General features: G+C 40.5%; 1 protein-coding gene, 1 long non-coding RNA gene and 1 pseudogene across 2 annotated transcripts; all 3 read right to left on the bottom strand.

Annotated features, from left to right (window-relative positions):
• Window positions 1–1663: 1663 nt before the first annotated feature.
• On the bottom strand, window positions 1664–2969 carry LOC131256522 (uncharacterized; annotated as a pseudogene).
• A 7503-nt stretch (window positions 2970–10472) lies between these two features.
• On the bottom strand, window positions 10473–11940 carry LOC131255314 (polycomb group protein EMF2B-like). Its single transcript, XM_058256011.1, has 5 exons — window positions 11621–11940; window positions 11254–11414; window positions 11026–11137; window positions 10693–10920; window positions 10473–10613 (listed from the first exon to the last, which is right to left on the bottom strand). The coding sequence occupies exons 2-5, from the start codon at window positions 11268–11270 to the stop codon at window positions 10473–10475; spliced, it is 498 nt and encodes a 165-aa protein (XP_058111994.1). The 5' UTR covers window positions 11271–11414; window positions 11621–11940.
• Window positions 11941–12333: 393 nt separating this feature from the next.
• Window positions 12334–14208, bottom strand: LOC131255950 (uncharacterized). The gene is made up of 3 exons (XR_009176530.1): window positions 14051–14208; window positions 12574–12776; window positions 12334–12427 (listed from the first exon to the last, which is right to left on the bottom strand). It is a non-coding gene; the product is annotated as an uncharacterized LOC131255950 (long non-coding RNA).
• Window positions 14209–14833: the final 625 nt, after the last annotated feature.

The following is a 14833-nucleotide window of genomic DNA, read 5'->3' as shown; positions in this document are numbered from 1 at the left end:
TGCTCATCCTCAGTGATGGGAGACAGGGGATTATGGCTGGGATCTTGCACTGACGAACGACGAGTGAGAGGTTTAGGCCTAGCCTCCTTCACTGAAACCTCCCCGCCATCTATCCTGTGCCCATCTAAGACACCCATGGCAGCCCTAGCATCATCCTCATACATAAATCGTACCAACGCATATCCTCTCGATTTGCTGGTTCCAGGGAAGTGTGGAAGAAAAACCTCTGTCACTCTCCCATAACGTTGAAAGATCTTGAATAGATCTTCAATGGTGTAGTTGAAAGGAAGATTGCCTATGAAGAGGTCCGTGCGGTTTCCCACCCCTACCTTATTCCTCCGGAAGGAGGGGGGATGGCCCCAAGACTACCCTCTCATGAAACCCTAAATCTCACCCCAAATCTCTCTCTCTCTCTCTCTCTCTCTCTCTCCCCCCCCCCCCCTTAATTAGTATCCCTGCAGCCAGACATACTCTTACCAACTCTGCTTCCTTCAAATTACTTGCATTTTCTTCATTGACTTGTTCCTGGAGCATAGCCTAATCAAACCAAGAAAAACAAAAGAGTAAGTGGGGGCCTCAGTACCAGATTATAGAAAAAGATGGTACCCAAGATTATAATACAGCTTTTGTACAGCTTGCAATCTCATTAAAAATAGACAACCTAACAGACAATACTCCATGTGCTTGCTCATTTTGTGAAATATATAAATTAGCTTGGTCCATGGTGTTGGTGCTAGGGACAGCTGCTTCTAGATGGGAAAGATCCTTTCCAGCAAATATTTGACATTTTCTATGAACGGATGTTGTAGTTTGTCAACTGTCAGTTTGTGGGCAAATCAAACAGTTGGAAAGTTTAATGTTGGAGATTTTAGAGGAATCCCTAATCCACATTAAGCACAATAAGATCGGCTGTCTGGATGATTTAACCATATGTCCAATTGTAGGTAATGATGAGCTAGAACATTATCCACTTTAATGCATCATGACCATTGGAATTCCTCTTATAATATTGTATTTTGACTTAGGTTAAAGGATTATTAAAAAAGATTACATGGTAATTTACCATCATTTTTCTAAGCGGCAGTGACTCATCCATTTGCACGTTGAATATGTCCATATCATTCCAGATCTTCCAAATCACATGCCCATTCTGGATAGAGAATAACTCACACAAGGGTCAAATGATCCTAACCAAATGATCTTAATCATCCATTTACAAGAAGTATGGTGGATGATACGCCCACCATTTTCAAAGTTGTACTGAACCAGCAAGCTAGTCCCCACATCAGTATCTTGGTCCCAAAACTTCCAACAAAATGAAAATCTAGATTCACCCAAATACCGATTTGAAGTAATACATTTAGTGTCCAAACCAACCAAAATAGCATCGTTCCTGCAATGAAAAGGGAATGAAATAAAACTCATAATACCAACCTTTTTACTTGAAACATGAATACATTCTCGTTACTACTTGGTGAAGGTCCACACGCATGTATAAGAGAGCCCATCAACTACGTAAGGGGAAAAAGGTATAGAAATGATGAGAAATACATTCACGTGATAGAACAAGGACACCCTTTTTCACGCTTTGTTTTTTCATTTTTCATAGGCAGATACCAGCCACAACAGCAACTCAAACTAGCAGACCTCAAAAAGAAATTCTAACAAAACCTTAAAAAGGCTTCTTCTTCTTCTTCTTCTGTTTTGTATACAATCAAAATACAAAAATCCCATAAAATACCATTTAAGACTCGCCGGTGGATCTGATCAGTTGGCAAAAGTGAGGAAACTGATGAAAGGCCTGGCGTGGGGCGCAAAAGCAAGGACATTGGCACGAAAGGCCAGCTCAAAGTCCTGGAATCGAAAGGCAGGCGCGCATGTACATCTGACCAGAGAGTAATGGCGCTTGGGGTCCCTCGCTGGAGCTTTCTTGAGTAAATTCCCAATGATTGAATAGGATATGACGTCCCGCTTTGGAAATGATCCGAACCACACGTTCGGCAGCACCGTGTATTGGGTGTGCTGACCGGCTTCTAGATCAGTACCTAGGACAGTCAGCTTAATCTTCCCATCTTTACCGAGCTCAAAAACCGTTAGAGGTTCTCCCATGTAAAAATGCCAGGTTACAGCGCATGGGATGCGATGAAGGTGCGAGACGCTCCCTGATGGAAGAAGGAAGTAGAAAGCTGTGCTGATGGGGCAATCCACCTTGTTATGGGATGGAAGTTGAGATTTGAGAGAGTGATCGAGGGATATCTGAAAGTTTCAGAGTAGAAATCTCCTATATGATGAGGCCGCATATTCAACACATTGCAATCTCAGATGGCTTCATCCGGGCTTTATTCGAGGCTTCACGAGCTTTATTTGGGGCTTGATATTTTGGGGCTTTATTTGGAACTTCACGTTTTTATGTTGGACGTTATAAGGGGCTTGATGTATTGGGTATTTATTTGGGACTTCTTATTTACCGAATTTAGTTAGGGCTTCAAGATTCTGGGCTTTATTTGGGGCTTATTGTTTACAGGATTTATTTGGGGCTTGAAGATTCTGGGCTTTATTTGGGGCTTATTGTTTACGGGATTTATTTTGGGCTTTATATGGGGCTTGAAGTTTTGGGGCTTAATTTGAGGCTTCAGGTTTACAGGATTTATTTGGGGCTTCAAGATTCTAGGCTTTATTTGGGGCTTATTGTTTACTGGATTTATTTGGGGCTTCAAGATTCTGGGCTTTATTTGGGGCTTATTGTTTATGGGATTTATTTGGGGCTTGAAGTTTTGGGGCTTAATTTGAGGCTTGAGGTTTATAGGATTTATTTGGGGCTTCAAGATTCTGGGCTTTATTTGGGGCTTATTGTTTATGGGATTTATTTGGGGCTTGAAGTTTTGGGGCTTAATTTGAGGCTTGAGGTTTATAGGATTTATTTGGGGCTTTAAGATTCTGGGCTTTATTTGGGGCTTATTGTTTACGGCATTTATTTGGGGCTTCAAGATTCTAGGCTTTATTTGGGGCTTAATGTTTACCGGATTTATTTTGGGCTTTATTTGAGGCCTCAGGTTTACAGGATTTATTTTGGCCTTCAAGTGTTGAGACTTCATCTTGGGCGTCTCCTTTTCAGTCTTGATTTTGGTTTTCATCACTGGAACTGATCCGCAACACCCCATCCAATGAAATCGTCTGGTCAAATCTGTAATTAGAAGAATAAATCGAAAAAATAAAAAATAAAAGATACCATCAAAAGCAATAGGCAAAGAAGGGAAGGGAGAGTAATAAATTGCTTAATACATAAACTGAAATTAGTGATAATCACCTTTTGCAGACTCGGCGATATTCGCTGGCTGGCTGCACTTTTCTTCAGCAATTTAAACTCTCTCGCCCTCTCTTCGTTTTTTTTTTTCCTAAAAGAGATGATATTTTGATGACCCAAGATTTCAAAACGTACCGGAATATTGTCTTAGAAGGAGATTGTTAGTCAACTGCACAAAACTTCCAAACCCCAGCAAAATGCTGCTTTTTCAACAGAATCCGTGTGGCGTGGATGAGGAGATGGCACTCCCATTTATAAAGGGGATGATGGAGAGGTGAAGATTACGGGACGCGGATTGCCTACTGACTCTTGCATCGCAGCTGGACATTGCTATGTGGGCCCCACCTTGATATATATGTTTTATACAAACCGTCCATATATTTTTCTAGATCATTTCAGGGCATGAGAGCTGGCACTAACATGCACGATGCACCCCTCTCCACAGGACGCGGGTTGCCTGTCCCGGCCGAAGCTGCGTCGGGGGCCTGCAGAAATGTCCATGAAAAATCCAAACCGTCTATAAGTTTCAAAAGACTATAATACAGCATCATTATACAAATCAGGTAAAACCAAAACTCAGGAGGGCCACATAGCACACGAAACAGTGGGAACGGAACGTCCACTGTTGAAACCTTAAATAAACTGTAGGCACAGATGTCATTCTGATCAAACACTCCCGTAGCCTCCGGAATGCTTCGAATGGTGGTATGGCACACATGATTTTTGGATCTGCCTGATTTTTATGCCTATATCAGATTGTGGTCTTTCCAAACTGATGGACAGAGTAGATTTGTCACGGGCATCTCTGTGGGCTCCACACAGCTTTCGGGCACAGGAACCGGCAATCCGCATCCACTCCACATATGCCTTTACACAGTCCACGTGCCGTCCTTACAGCCGTGTGGGAAATCTTAGCCGGGATAGGTTGGGTGGTGGATGGACGTGATACCCCAAGAATATTCCAGGCTGGAAGATCCTACGGTCCAGTCAGTGTCGTTCATAAGACGACTAAGGCCAAAACTTGGGTAGCTAGAACCATTCGTGGGATATGTTTTCGGTATCTCCCATTTAAGTGTGCCCAGTCAAATCACCGGTCCAGATCATCAAACCATGGCCACAGATGTACGTGCTGGACACGTTCCGGCAATATTCATGTTCTGATGTGTCATTACCCTAAGGGCCTGTGGATGCCCGTAAGTTGGGTAAGTCACTTAACTGTTTGGATGGAATATATGGCCACCAAAGTTTTGTAACGATTTAAGTTCTTAGCGTTTACATTTCATCTCAGGGTGAAAATGACATTATAAATTGTTTGAATGGAATATAAACAGCAAGGTGGAGCCTAAGAACACTTCAACGGTAGGCAATCCTTTTCCCATTGTTTCATCTCTAATGCCCCACTAAGGGCCCGTGGATTGGAAGGGATGGAATGGTATTAGGGTGGATGGCATGAATTTCTAGGTAATGATGGTGTTGTCAGTGGATTGTCTTGAGATCCATGGGATTGCTATATCCAGTCGCACGCCAGCCAATCCCGGGATTAAACCTTCCCATCCCTCGTACCAAATACGTCCAAGACAAATTTGAACGGATTAGGGTGGATTGGGTGGGATTAAAAGGTAATGATGGTGTTGTCAGTGGATTGTCTTAAGACCTATGGGATTGGGATCATATCACCGGCTCTGTTTGGCACGCCCGGCTAATCCTGGGATTTAACTTCCCATCCCTTCCAATACCAACTAATCCCTTCCAATCCGACCGGCCAAACGGGCCCTAAAGTTCTCTATCCTCCTTATTATTTTTTCTTGGCGTTGGATTTCTCACACATCACAGTAGGCCCCACCCAAAATCCTTGAGCATTAACTTCCTGCAAAAGCCTATGGCAGGAAATCCGGGTCCAGCCACGGGATGGAATCGGAAAGGGATTGGCTACTCCCCCTGCCACTAGCTCTATGGGCCCACCATGATATATGTGTTTCATCCACGTGGTCCACCCATTTTTTCCAGATCATTTTATGGAACCAGTCCAAAAATGAGGTTGATCCAAATCTCAAGTGGACCGCACAGTATAGAACGCCCACGTTTAGAAACTTCTCGGGGCCATAAAAGTTTTGATACAAGCTTATATATATATATCCCCTTCATCAAGGGAAACGGATTGGCTACTCCCCCTGACACCAGCTCCGTGACTGATGTTTGGTGCTCTGTGGGCCCCACCATGATGTATGTGTTTCATCCATTCCGTTCATCCATTTTTAAAGATTATTTTAGTACTTTCTCCCACAAATGAGAGGGATATAAAACTCAGGTGGACCACACCACATGAAAACAATAGTAATTGGATATCAACCATTAAAATCCTCTTATGGCCCACTATACTGTTTATTTGACATCCAATCTGTTGATTAGGTCATACAGGCCCAGATGAAGAGAAAAAACAAATATCAGCTTGATCCAAAACTTTTATGGCCCCCAAAATGTTTTTAATGGTCGACCCTCATTCAACATTGATTCTTGTAATGTGGTCCACTTGAGATTTGGATATAACTAATTTTTGGATTTATACTGTAAAATGATATGTAAAAACAGATGGATGGCATGGATGAAACACATACATCATGGTGTGGCCCACATAACACCGACCACCAGCCATTGGTTGGTGTCAAGGGGAGTAGCCAATCATTACTATTTTCCCATGGTGTGGTCCACCTGAGATTTAAATCTACCTCATTTTTGGCATAAAACCCTAAAAATATTTCAAAATGGATGAACAATGTGGATAAAATACATGTACCAAGGTGGGTCCACATAGCACCGACCACTAGCCAGCTGGCTGGTGGCCTATCACTAGCCAAACCGCGTCCGATGGAATCGGTCCAGGCTGGAGGCGGATTTCCTGCTAAAGGAAGTTCCTGCATAGGGATGTTGGGAGGGGCCACTACGCGTGTGAGAAATCCATTACGTCCATCCATTGTTTCGAGCTCATTTGAAGACGTGTCACCAAAAATAAACAACCACCGCCCCCACATGTAACCCTCAACAAACGTGGAAGTTTCCGCGGCCTCTTTTTCACCATGTATTTCATACTGTTGTCCCACCTGATGAGCAGGGGAGCGGATTAGCTATTACCCGGGTAACAGATTAGAGGGTGTTACCCTAGCCGTGTGTGGCCACCTCAATGTATTTTGTTTTTTTGTATATCGATGCCGTCCATCTGTTTTTCCATCTCAGTTCATGGTGCCATCCCGAAACTTCATAAGATCCAAATCTCAGGTGTACCATACCACTAGAAAAAGTGACGAATGATAGTTAAAACTTCTTACGAGCCACAAAAGTCTTGGTTCAAATAAGCTGATATTAGTATTTTCTCTTCATACAGGTCTTCTTGACATTATCAACAGCTCGCTGATATTAGTATTTTCCATTCATCCCGGTCTTCTTGACATTATCAACAGGTTGGATGGAAAATAAAAATTACCAAAATCTTACAATGGGCCCTTGGAAAATTTTAATGGTGAGGCACTCAACCAACACTGATTTCTTGTTGTGTGGTTCACTTGAGATTTGGATCTGCTTAATTTTTCGTACCATGTCTTAAAATGACCCCAAGAAGTGGATGGACATCGTGGATATAAAAAAATCATCAATGTGGGCCCTATGGTAAGGGTAACACCCATTAAGGTGTTATCCAGGTAACACCTAATCTACACCCGATGAGCAGATCTGTCTGATTCTTGGGCCCACCTAATTAATGGCCCAGATTTGAATCTCTTACGTGTGCAAAATTAGCAGTCAGCGCGTGTGTCGAGATAGGGAGTTCCATGGATTCATAGTAGTGAATGGATAACCCTGGGTGTGATGCCCAACTCACGAGTACCATGGCCTGACGCTTGGGCTAGCATTCAATCAATTCTCCATAGGAATGTTTGGGTCAGGCGTCGTGTAAGCGCTTGAGTTTGGTGAACGGAGATTAGGTGGCTGCAAATATTAATTGCATTTCTACTATTGAAAACTAGGAAATCTCTTTATTAAATTTGTTAAATGGGCAGCATTTTCATTACGGTATATGCTTTTCTCCGCTTTCTACTAACCAACGTTGGATTCTTTCAATCCGTGCGTTTTGTTTTGAGAGAAATGATCCAAGTATCCTAATGCACTGTAAGTTATACAGCTCCTCGTTGCATTGGACATTTACACACCCCAAACACTTGATCTAAGCTGTAAGCTAAGTCGAGAACAGATTTTATGGTCTACCATCCCAAAATCATAATAATCTGACAATTGTACTAATTTGATCTTTAGCCTTTAATTTGGACCGTCCAGATCATTTATACAAAAATAGATACAATTGACATTTTGACCATTTCCATTATTGATTCGAGGGAATTTTGCCAAAAAAGGAAAACTAGCTATTAGAATTTTTTAAGGGCCGACATGATAGCAATGAGGTTTCGCCGGAAGCGGATTGGCTAGTGTACCTCACACCTGTAGGTACGTGTCGTGCGAACGAGCACTGACGCTCCTCGAGCTCCGAGTTGTACGAACGGTTCAAAGGAGATGAAAGTTACATTGACCCACAGTGATATATTTATTATATCTACACCATTCATCTATTTTTAGAGATCATTTTAGAGCATTATCTAAAAACCTAATCATATCCAAATATCATCTTGACCACACCACAAATAGCAATGGAGATAGTGATTTTCACCGTTAAAAAATTCGTAGGGCCCACTATCACGTTTTTTCCTATCCAATCTCTTCATAAGTTCACAAAGACCTAAATTAAGAAGAAAAACAAATTTCATATTGATCCAAAACTTTTATGACTCCAAAAAGGGTTTCAATGGTAAATGTTCAATCCCCCACTGCTTTTTGCAGTGTGGTCCACTTGATTGTTATATGTCTTAATTTTTGTCTCAAGTGTTAAGATGAGCTCATCAAATGGATGAACAGTTTGATATAATACATATCTAATGATTAGACCCACGGAATTTCCTAACGTCAATATAGCAGCTATATAGCTGGTGTGAGGTACACCAGCCAATCCTCTTCCAGTTTCGCCTAAGGTTGTGGCTCTTTTGGACCCTACCAAGATGTTTATGTGGAATCCATTCCGACCGCCAGGCACATCATCCCATGTTAGGATCAGGGCCCCAAAATCAAGCTCATCAATGATTCAGGTAGATTGAATGATTGGAAACAGCATACAGGGCAACACTTACCCTTCAAATTGTTTCATTTGTGTGACCCACCTGAAAAGCAGATAGGCTAGATTTTTGGGCCTTAAGCCTATGCTTTAGTGTGGAATCTAATGGTTGGATAGGATATTATATAAGCATCACTATGGCCCCTGTAATAATTAAGGATGAAGTCTCTCTCAACTGTTTAATAATTGGATTACGTTTCATATACACGTCACTAGCCGCCTATTAAGAATCAAGGGCGGGCGTGTGGTAAAATTCTCCTTATTTTTAAGAGGCCGGATCTACTCCAAACGCTTGTAGGTTAAGGTAACTGCAATCTGTAAGTCTCATATTGGTGCGTGTATGCAATCCAAGCCATTCATCACGTACGTCTAACAACGTTTTCCTTAGTGGCCAAAACTCATTCCAATCCAACTCTTAGTTGGGCCACCCCACAGGTGACAACACTCTGGCCCTTCTTTACTAGTTGAATGGGCATTTCTGCCATTTTGTATAATAAAAAAAATAAAATAAAATAAAATAAAATAAAATAAAAACACAGGCTCTGAAAAATCAGTTTTGTCAACACCTACACGCACATTGTAGTTCCGCCCATATTTTTTTCGTTGGGAACTAATTTCCAGCCGTGATGTTAGTGAGAAATCCACCTCCTTTGCCTGGATCATTACAGGGCATGGAATGAAAGATCAGGCATATCCAAAACTGAGCTAGCCACGTAACAAGAACGAGTGAGATTGAACATCCATTATTGAAACATTTGTAGGCCAGAGAAAATTTCGATCAGGCTAATATATTTATGTTTTCAGTTCATCTCAATAATAATAACCTTGTGAATGGTATGGATTTCATATAAACATCACGGTGGACCTTAGGGAGTTTTCAACTGTAGGCATTTCTTTACCCACTTCTTCCCATTGTGCGGCTCACTTGAGTTTTAGATCTGTCTAATTTTTTGTCCCGTGTCATAAAATAATTTAGAAAAAAAGATGGAGATTATATATTTGTTACAAACATCAAGATGGACCCCCAACAAACGTTTGAAGTAGATCCGGCCTCTGCCCATGTGACTTTACGCGGATTGGATTGCTGGACGTGAGTTTCCTTCTTGTGCTGAGATGGTTGGTGGTGCCCACCATGATATTGGTGAGAAATCCACCCGTCCAAAACACCCATGCTGATAAAAAAAACTCATGTTTACCAATACCCATAGCCATGCAAAAATAGCAATCCATAATGAGCCCATGACTACAAACGAAACCCATTTTAAGCAATAAGCATGGCTCGGTTTATGTATATCCAAACCGGGGTTGAAACCCGGTGGCTAAAGGCTTTAGCCTCAATTTTAGCAACCGAGGCTAAATTGACTTTTATAGCCTCAGTTCTTCAAGTGAGGCTAAAAACCTTTTTAGCTTCAATTTTCTCGAAATGAGGCCAAATCAAAATTTTAGCCTCCATTATTTTCAACTGAGACTAAATCCAAATTTTAACCTCAATTGCCTCCAACCGAAGCTAAATCTATTTTTAACCTCGGTTCTCAACAACCGAGGCTAAAGCCTTTAGCCACCGGAGTTGTAGTCTCAGTTTAGGTAAATAAGGCAAAACTGAGATTAAAGATAGATTTAGCCTTTGTTGACATCAATTGAGGCTAAAATCAATTTCTAACATCATTTATCAATAATCGAGGCTAAATCATTTATTTTAACTCATTCATAAATCTATATGCATATTCAGTGGCCATTGATCAAATAGCTTGCATTTTTGTTCTCATAAGGTAATAACTCATGGAGAAAAACATGAGAATCACACCCACTTTTCAAATTGAAATTTTAGTTTCTATTTGGAATAGAAATCTGGGGAAAAAAAGAAAAAGAAAAAAGAATTCAACAACTGAAGCTTTAATCAACCGTCATCATTGGATTCTAATTCAGATTGCTAGATCTTGACTTCAACAACTGAAGCCTCTAGTCCATCTCAGAGAAATCAGCCAACATGTTGGAGCTGTAGTTGGAAGAGTTCTGGTGCGTCATCAGCAGTGGAAGCTTTCCTCTGCTAACGGCCATAATCACTGGATGGATGAATTCAACGTCAACATCCAGTGGAAGCTTTCCAGCAACTTGTTGTTTCCAACATAACAAGTCAGTTCATCAGAGAAAAAGCAAAGAAAATAGAAATAAAAATTACATGGAAAAGATGCCAGATCGAATTGGTCTTTGAGTAGATCACTTTCACTAGAAGTAATTGCAAGTTCCCCTGAAGAAAAAGTAAGACGGTCAGATTGCCAGCTTTGCCATCAGCTGACAACTTCCTAAGCTCAGGAATAACAAAGGTGGCTTCTTTTTTATCTCCACTCCCAAACTCAGAGAAAGCTTTCAGAATGCATGTCCTCCTGAGCTGATAAACTGCAGAATGCTGTTGTACAACCACATCAGAGCTTATCCAGAAACAGACAGATAGGCAGCATGCCACAGGAAAATTAAATGACCTATGGAAGCATATACATTTGATATGGCATACCTCTGAAACTGTAATATCAGAAACAGGTTTTGCCAACAGAACATACAGGGGTACTGCATTTTGCACTTGCACTTCATCACTCCTAGTCCCAAGCGATATGGTCATTTGTATTCTACAAGTCAAATGATGGTGATATAGTCAGTGTCCTTAGGTTTGAATGGCTAAAGACAATGATGATACTACATAACAAACATATCAGTTCAGCTACATAAAAGAAAAATGCAAGACCTGTGGCTCAAAATCATCAACCAGAAGGAGGTTCAATGATTTCACATCCCTATGGATAACAGACTAAGCACTACGGCTATGTAGATAATCAAGTGCCTCAGCTACATTGATAGCAATCTTATATCTCTGATCCCAACTGAGGACAGCATGATCTTTTTTCCCTAACAACACAAATGATGGAAAAGATCAGCAACTGGAAGATTAAATCCAATCTACCTGCAATTTATTCAATAGAGCTGAACAATGTACCATGAAGGTTTTCTTCCAAACTAAGCTGAAAAACTTCAGGAACAATAATTCAAATACAAATATAACCATGCATAATTTACTGCATTACAAATTATGAATAACAGCAAAATGCTTTCACCTCCAAAAGGAATTTCAAGAATAACCCTTTAAATTTTCCCATTTAAATTGGTTATCGAGTACTAATGGTGATCCAAAATTCGACTGAGTTAGACTGACATGGCAAGTTTTAGAACTATGTTGGCTGATAGACTAAAATTTTGTTAATCACCTTAATTACAGAGTTCATGAAGCTAAGTAATACCCTTGCAATTGAAAGTGAAAAAAAAAAAAATCATACAAGATAGCTATCTATAGAAATATGCATAATACATGTTAGTTGGGCAATTGGACTCAACCACAATTCAAAGTGGAACCTGCACAACTAATTCAGAAAATATAAAAACAGTATAAGAATCAACTCAACTTACCTCTGATTCTGAAATCCGTATTTCCTGAATCTGACAGAGCAAGACCAACAACAATTTTCTCGGGTGTAGACAAATGCAATTGCTTGGAGAGACCTTCTAGAAATCCTTCACTCATCACTTTACTTCTCAGTGCTTCACAGAAAACTGTGGCGAAATTTGGTCTGAAAGTATCTAAAGATAGCTGATAGAAGATCTGGCTTTGACTGAAAGTCTTCGCTCTAAAATTTCACTTGATCTAAGCAGGCTTGGAGCAGTACAATGCTTCCCTCATTCCCATATTAGGGAACAGGGCTACTTGATGCTCAAGGGAAAATATGTAATAAGAACATTCATGTACATTCCCAGTTTGTTATAAAGAACTTACAATATCCAAAATGCTGGCCGCATCAGGTTGAGTTCGGAATTTGGAATACCAGTCATTGTAGGTGCTCATGAGTCACCTACTCACAATAAAATCACTGCAAAATAAAATATTCTTATAAAAGAAATAGCAGATCTGAATGCAATGTAGTTTCCATGAGTACGAACTAGCCATGCAACCCATTTAAATATACAATTTTGTATTGAGTGAAAGCAGAGAAAGAAGGGATTCTGTAGTTCTTACCATTGGGGTAATCCTCTTATAGCACCAGTGCCCATGGACGACAAGTAGTCGCTCCAAAAACCGGAACTGAGTAATAGAGAAGTCACTAGGTGGTTGTTCTTGGCATTGTTATGGCCTTGGATTGATCTCAGCATGCAAAAGAGAGTCAGCTCTTGGATTCTTTTGTGTGTCAAACACATAAATACACATAAATATGACTTGACCTGGAAAAAAATAGGGAGCAACTATTCAATGATGGTGAACTACAAAAACGAAGGGATCACAAAACCCATAACTAGCAACAAATTAAGCATGGCTATTAAATGCACAAGACCAACATGACCGACATGCAAAAGGCCAGCAGAACTCATTAATCTAATTTACTAAAGAAAAATATCCAAAAGCAACAGAAGGTCACAAATTCACCAAGAGGAAGCATTTTCCAATGAAAAAGACCAACATGACCTTAAAAACACAGACCAAAATTAATAAAAGAGAATCCCATCACATACACACAAAACTCATACACCATCTTCGAATATGTATCTCATCCATCACTGCTTCTGCAATATACATATACTCATTTAAAATCAAGCGAAATATATATATGATTTGAGATACTTCTTCAGCAGCGGATGCCTTGAAAAGTCGAGATATCATCTCGATTCACATCGGCAGAAACAAAATGCAGGATGCGAGATTAAGAACATAAAAGAAGGAACGATCCGCTCGAGAAAGAAATTTCTCTTCAGGAACTGAATGAACAAAAGCCAGGAAAATGAAAACAACAACAGAAATCAAAATCGCTGCAAATAACAGAAAAAATAAAGATCCAGAGCGAGATAAACTTGCTAGAAATCAAGTATTTTAGAGATTTCATCAAAACCCCAAAATAAAAGGTAGAATCAAACGAAATCAACTGCTGAAAAGAGATCCAACAAGAAGTATCGGCATACAGAGAGAGGAATCCTTCAAAGAAAGAGCGTTTTAGAGCTTTCGAATTACCTGAAAGCAGAAATCTTAGATGCAGCAGGATCTCAGAAGCTACCGACCCTGAGATCTAATTATTACGAGCTTAATCAAGCTCGTCAAAGTAAAAACCTGATTAACCTAAATAAAAAAAAATCCTGAGATCTGATTGTCTTTTATGGGAAGATATCGATCTTTCTAGAAACGATCGGGGGGAGAGAGAGAAATCCCTTCGAGAAGGGATCGGAAAACCGAAGCTTCTACTGAGCGAATTCCCCAAACAGATTTGAAGGAAGCATCAAATCATAGCATGCAAGCAAAATCAAAGGGAAATTCGACTTCCCATCGGGAGATCGAAGCGAAAACCGAGCGATTCCGATAAAGAACTAAGAAATCAAGCAAAGATCCGTAAATAATTCGATTCAAACCGATTCGGAAAAAAGCTTCAGATAATCAAAAAAAAAAAAAAAAACGCAGCAGAATCTCACTAAACACATTCAAAAGAAAAAGCGAATTCCAACAAGAATACCTGTAAGATCGAGCTTCTTCTTCGATTCGATTCCTCCAATCGAAGATCCAAAACGAGGAAAAGAGAGATTGAATTGCTCGCCTCCGTCTGATCGAAATACCAGTGCTTTTGATTTTGATATTCTCTTTTCTTTTTTCTTTTCTTTTTCTTCTTTCAAGGAATCGTTGAGAGAGAGAGACAGAGAACAAAAGGACTCTCTCGTATAAGTTGTAGAAGTGCTACTTGGACAAGTCAGGGTCCGGCCCTGACCCGGCCCCCCGCTCAGGTCTGGCCTTTTTAGCCTCAGTTTTGAACCGAGGCTAAAGCCCCCTTTTAAATTCCACGTATTGGATCCATGGTTTGGTAATCCGGACCGTTAGTATGTTGTGATCCAACATGGATGTACAATACGCTGAAAATATCCAACGAAAGGGCTAGGATCTTCAAATCTTTGCCATCTATGACAAGGTCCATGAGAGCAATGGTCTTGATTACTCACCCTTGGATCCCCAACTAAGGCTAAAAAAGTTAACTTATAGATTTTTGGCTTTAGTTACCCACTAACTGAGGCAAAAGGGTAGACATTTGGCCTCAGTTTCTCACCAACTGAGGCAAAAGGGCAGACTTTTCATTTCAATTGTTCATCAACCGAGGTAAAAAGGCAGACTTTTGGCCTCAGTGCTCACCAACTGAGACAAAAGGGTAGACTTTTGGCCTTAATTGCTCACTAACTGAGGCAAAAGGGCAAACTTTTGGCCTAGGCAATAGGCGGACTTTTAGCCTCGGTTGCTCACCTACTAAGGC

The sequence above is a fragment of the Magnolia sinica genome, chromosome 9 (assembly GCF_029962835.1).
Source record: "Magnolia sinica isolate HGM2019 chromosome 9, MsV1, whole genome shotgun sequence".
NCBI classification, from domain to species: domain Eukaryota; kingdom Viridiplantae; phylum Streptophyta; class Magnoliopsida; order Magnoliales; family Magnoliaceae; genus Magnolia; species Magnolia sinica.
This window is presented reverse-complemented; position numbering and strand designations above follow the sequence as displayed.